This window comes from Echiichthys vipera (assembly GCF_963691815.1).
Source record: "Echiichthys vipera genome assembly, chromosome: 19".
Classification (NCBI taxonomy): domain Eukaryota; kingdom Metazoa; phylum Chordata; class Actinopteri; order Perciformes; family Trachinidae; genus Echiichthys; species Echiichthys vipera.
Window position 1 is genome coordinate 22,991,865 of NC_139844.1, and position 5,560 is coordinate 22,997,424.

General features: G+C 45.6%; 1 protein-coding gene across 1 annotated transcript; it reads right to left on the reverse strand.

Annotated features, from left to right (window-relative positions):
* Positions 1-821: 821 nt before the first annotated feature.
* wdcp (WD repeat and coiled coil containing) lies at positions 822-4,018 on the reverse strand (the record flags this gene model as incomplete). The annotated part of the gene is made up of 3 exons (XM_083933934.1): positions 2,099-4,018; positions 1,660-1,780; positions 822-1,015 (listed from the first exon to the last, which is right to left on the reverse strand). The coding sequence occupies exons 1-3, from the start codon at positions 4,004-4,006 to the stop codon at positions 822-824; spliced, it is 2,223 nt and encodes a 740-aa protein (XP_083790060.1). The 5' UTR covers positions 4,007-4,018.
* Between the last annotated feature and the right edge of the window lie 1,542 nt (positions 4,019-5,560).

Consider the following 5,560-nt stretch of genomic DNA (forward strand, 5'->3'; position numbering starts at 1 on the left):
TCGGGTGGTAGGCTGAATAAATGTGTGTTGTTTCTTTGCTGAAGGTAGATAAGTGACACAAATGAGTTCATAGAAGTAACGCAGTTTTAATATTCAAAAACCTACCAAAAGATTTTCTTTAAATAACAAGATACACTTTTTACATGTATTTGGTCTTCAATAGAGATCTGAGCAACACCGTACAGCAGTGACAGTGGCAATGTGTTGAGTCTTGCCCCCCTCTGGTGGTCAGCTGTGTTACTGCGTATAGTAAGGGTCGTGAAAGGTTATGAAACATGGTTAAATGACACTTGAATGTTACACGTACATTTGAGTGGGACTACTCAGGGGTAAGTGGGGATTTCTGCAGTGTTAATGATAACAATTAGAGATCAAAATAAAGCATGTACGCCACACATTAGCCTCTATCTTGTATAAGGACAGCAGGACAACTGAAAACATGTCTTCAACATCTCCAAAACACAAAGGTTGTAAGAAGAGCGCTATGACACTACAGCCCGTGTCCTTCACAACAGAACTGCCATAAATAATCAAACCTGGCTTGCTGCTCAAACTGCTTTTGGTAAGATGTACAATAAGATGTACACATCACATCTGAATGGGTAGCCCTTTTCAACTCACTACGGTTTTGCAATAGAAAAATAAATTTGATAAATAACTGGTTATCTGTATTAGTGAGGCTCTGCGTGTTCGTGACAAATCCACTCTGCTTTGCATACTTGGATCCAGTCAAATATATGTAAGTGAGACAGATATAACTGCATGAGTCCTTAAACAGGGGTGTGTGTGTGTGTGTGTGTGTGTGTGTGTGTGAAGAGGCACTATAATGAGGCCTCTGTGGTTGTGTAGGAGCTTTGGAAGGGGGCTGGACTGGATGGTACAGAGCTATCTGGGCTCCCAGGGGTCCGCAGGTTAGTTTTCCGCTTCCCGTTCCTCACTGTAAGTTCCTCTTTGGGCTTGAAGGTCAGAGGCACGAAGCCGTCTGCATCTGCCACAAGCACAATCCACAACGGACCTGGAAAGAAAAACACAAAACTGTTGGCGTTAGGGCCGAGCGATACGGTCAAACACTCCTACCCTGATGTAGATCATTTAGTATCACAAATACAATAAATATTTCATGATATAGCATGTTTAAGAAACATGTTAAACCACTTCAAATGTAGGTTGTGATAGCTGTTTGTTGCTGCAGTGTCTCAGTTTACGACAGTTTAGAAGAGCATTGTGTTTTGTTGCTACAGCAGTAAGCTGCTTTTGTTTAAAGCCTTGTAATCTGACCTAGGCTTTTAATCACTTCCAATTATAGTTTACGCACGCCAACTGAACAACAATGCTAAAATGTTTTGTCTAAGACTGTACAACAAAATATGATATATGTGTAAATGTAAACATTGGAAATGCATTCTGAAAAGGTAACTAACTGCAGATAGTTTGACTTGGACAACACGTCTATCGGATGACTCGCAGGAGACTTCCATCACACCTGCGTTGTGAAAATCGTCACAGGGGGGAGAACTTCCCAAGAGGCCTACAAGTAGTTTCTTAGAAGTGGTTTTAATGTATTTACCCTGTACACACACGGTTAATCTCACAGGGAAGAAGGACGTTTCGAAGGTGAATGGACTTTAAAAGAATGGAGGCATAAAAGGCCGCGCATACCGTAGACCATCTCCACGATAGTTAGGTTGAAGAGGTCTTGGAGGGCCCGCAAACACAGCTTGCCATCACACAGTAACACCGGCCTCCGCTCATCGATGAACACATTTTCCGATAACTGCTTCTGCAAATGCACAAAGCAGGACAAAGTGAGAAAAGCAGGAATACATCAAATAAATAAATGCTATGAGATCAGTTCATCAATATCTTGATCTGATACCTGATAATGGACCGTAACTGTGTTTGTAACACGTTCAACAATGGCAGGTATTTCAGTTTTATTATCTTTAAAGTGCAAATTCTCATTGATTTAGCCTCTCCTGCAAAAGCTGCTCATGACAGAGATTGTAGAAAGAAAACCGATCTCCTCCTCCCTAACTAGGGTTAACATCCCTGCACAGTTACAAATATACAGAGAAAATGTTGAGAGTAAACACTGTACCTGACATGTGACGTTGACATAAGGGGGTTCACAGGCATTGGGGTAGACACTCAGGGCCTTCTTGCCGTTCTGGGTACAATCTTTGATGTCTGTCAGGCACTGCTGTACATCTGCGAAGCGTGTAAAAAGCCTCTCCATGTTGAGAACCAGTTGCTCCAGTGCACGCTCCTTGGTGGGGCCCGGTGTCTTTTCAGGCATAGGCAGCGTCGGGTCTGTGTGGAGCTTGTCAGACGGCTCCAGGCGAGGAGAGCTGGCCCGGCTGGAGTCCCTGCTGGGCTGGCCGGCCACCGCCAGGCTGGTCATGCGGCTGACGTGGTCCATGTCGAAATTCTCCACCGTGATGGAGGAGGCACTGGACGTGGCTCTGTCTGATGCTCGGTCAGAGAAGTCCACAGAGCTGGTGACGGGGCTGGGCTCGCCGCTCCTCACCTCCTCCACCAGCCTACGCCTGTTGCCTGGTGAACGGACAACTCCCCCTCCAGGTAACACCAAGTCCTTAATCCCTGGGCGCTCCCTGTCATTCTTAGATATGTGCTCCGAGTGCCTCCTAATCCCTGCGCAGAAATTAGAAGGGGACTCGTGGCTGTGAGGGGCAGAGGGGGGCGGCGTGGCAGGAATCTCTCCGTCGTGCACCAGCTCTTTGCCTACGAGACGAAGAATATATTTATCTGTGTTTGAAGATGGAAGGAAGACAGGCTCGTTGGACTTCTGCCTGCCCACCATCAACAGCAGCATTCTGTCATTGAGGAAGCAGACTCCTTTGGGCCTCTCGTTTGCCTGCAGCGAGATCTGCTGAATGTTCGGCATGGCAGAGGCTGTGATGCAATACACGAGCACCATGTTGCAAGTGTTGGAAGCCACCGCAACTGTGGAGCCCCGCGGGTCAAAAGCCACAATATCTGGAACCAAGATCCCTGGGATGCTGACCTTGCGGCTGGTAGTGACCTTACGCTCATAGGTGACCAGGATGAGGTGCGAGGAGTCCTGGCCAGAGCCCGTCATGGTGTCTCTACGACGGAGGTGAATAAGGGGGCTGGGGTCAGAGCGACGATGCCTTGCCAGCAGTTGGGTGAGGTCTAAAGGGCCTGAGCTGGGTATGTAGGACCTCTCTGATTCAAAAGATCTTCTTCTCGAGTCCAAAAGGTGGTCTTCTTCTGAGCCGTGGCCTTGCAGGGACTCAGCCTCTGACGACATGTCGAAGGCTATGCCGGCATTTAACCCACAGAGTTTATCCAGGGGCAGCTCTGTAGCCACAGCTACTTGAGCCTCCCCCGTGGCCTCGATGGCACAGATGTAGCCTGCCACATCAAATATGGGGCAGAAGGAGCAGGCCACCAGACTCTTATGGATGTCATTCCAGACATAGGAGTGCAGAGAACTTCCTATTGCCACCACCAGGCGTGTACCATCCTTAGTCCAACATGCACAGTGGATAAGTCCGCTACTTTTGATGTCTGCTTTGACTCTCCTGTTGTCCACCCTGACAGAAAACAGCACAGAAGTGTCTTTCTTGGTCAGCACGGCAAGGATGTCCAGTTTAGGATGCCACACACAGCCTTGGGAGATCAAGGGGAAAGGCTCACTCATCTCACAGGTCTGAGTGCACAGCAGCTTGTTCTGCTCAAGCGCACTGAGCTGCAGTTGCCACACGGTAACATGTTTCTTGTGCTGAACAGCGAGCAAGGCAGGGGAGTCGTGACAGCACATCGGGCCCCAAAAGAGCCCGAAGACGTGCTCAAACTGCCCGATGACATTCGTGTCCCCAAAATTCACCTCCCCATTGATGAAGTAGAAAGATGTCAGGCAGACCTGCTTGCCGTCCGTCCACGCTATCCCGTGCACAGGGTGGATGGCTTGGTGTAGAGTGTTGAGACCTGTCCGAAGCAGCTTTGCCTTACCAAGATCCATCCTGGTAGGTATGAAGAAGCTTGTTCAAAGAGAAAAAGAAAAAATATATGACTCAGAAAGTTAACATTGATGACAGGGACATGTATCTGGTCCGCGTTGGTCCTGCACAAGAGTAGCTATTGTTGCCTATGCCTATACCTATTCAGATTAAGAATAGCAAAAGCCTCCCGTGTCTCCTTCCAAGTACATGCCTTAATCCCCTCTGCCTGAGCTGAGGCAGTGGTGACGAACACTTATAGCTGCTTAGGCCTGAATGACCTTAACAACACACCGGTCCTGTTAGGACCTCGGCGCATTAACAATGCTATGTGTTGAGTAGGAGTGTCTCATCACAACATTCCCTCTTTTAGATGTGGGGAAACTGCCATGATCCCTCTCGGCCAATTAGGCCATCCCCTTACCGCGTGTGGATTAAGTTGGTATGAATGTGTATACAGTATATAAATGTGTTTGTATACATGTTATCTGCACATATGAGTATGCCAGCCTTTCTACAAGGTCAACTACGCACAACAACTTTGTCTGAGATCATATTTGATGTTTTACCTTCTTGGGACAGACACTGGAAATTAGCAGGAGCTATAAATGATACATTAGATAATTGTGCAATTCTCTAAGACCTTTTTAATGGAATTCCATTGCTAGGCAACAGCCTTGGTCCTTGTTTACTTCCTGTCAGCTGATTTCATTCACACTCATGGCAACAGGAAATAAACTATTGAAAACTTTAAAAAGGTCGATATTGTGGCTGCCCCTATCAAATAAACTATTGAATTTAATGAAGATTAAAATGATTATATGTATATTTTGTTCCAGAATAAAAATAAATGGATTTAAAAATAGATGTGCGAGTTAAAAATAGATAAATTTAATACTGCAGCATATTAACTTGAATAAGTATCAGACTATAACACCCGTATGGAGAGGTTAAGCTAAATAACTGAATGCTAATTTACATAGACAATATTATAGCTATATATTGGTTAAAACGAGAAGGTTACAAACTTAGCAACCACACAGAAGTTTTCCAATTCATACTCACTGGAAACCAAACGCGTTAGTCAGTTATCCATTAACGTTAGTTAGCTAACTAATATTTAGCTTAAAAGTCCACACAAACATGTCATTTACTCTTCGAGTACCTTATAAAACCCCAAAAACCTCATGTGGAGTCGGTGTGAAGACTGAAAACCACTTTCCCATCGGATAAATCACGTTTCACCGGTTGAAATGTGTCTGAAATGTGCACTGTTTCTCAACCCGGAAGCAAAACTAACTGATGATACCGGTGCATTGTGGGATATGTAGTAACGTTATCAGTGGGATTGTGTTTGCCACTGTGCCCGCCCGAGGGTGCTGCTGCGTGTGTATTGATGTAAAAACAACGGATAGTTTAAAGAAACTAAAACAACTACTATGATAAAAAATAAAGCTAACCAGAAAATGTAAAAAAAATAACGGTCGACGTAAGAATTCCAAACAACTGAAGACGACGTAACGTACGTGGCGTAGTCGAAGATCTCGACGCCGTCTCGTCAGAAAGCAGAAAACATC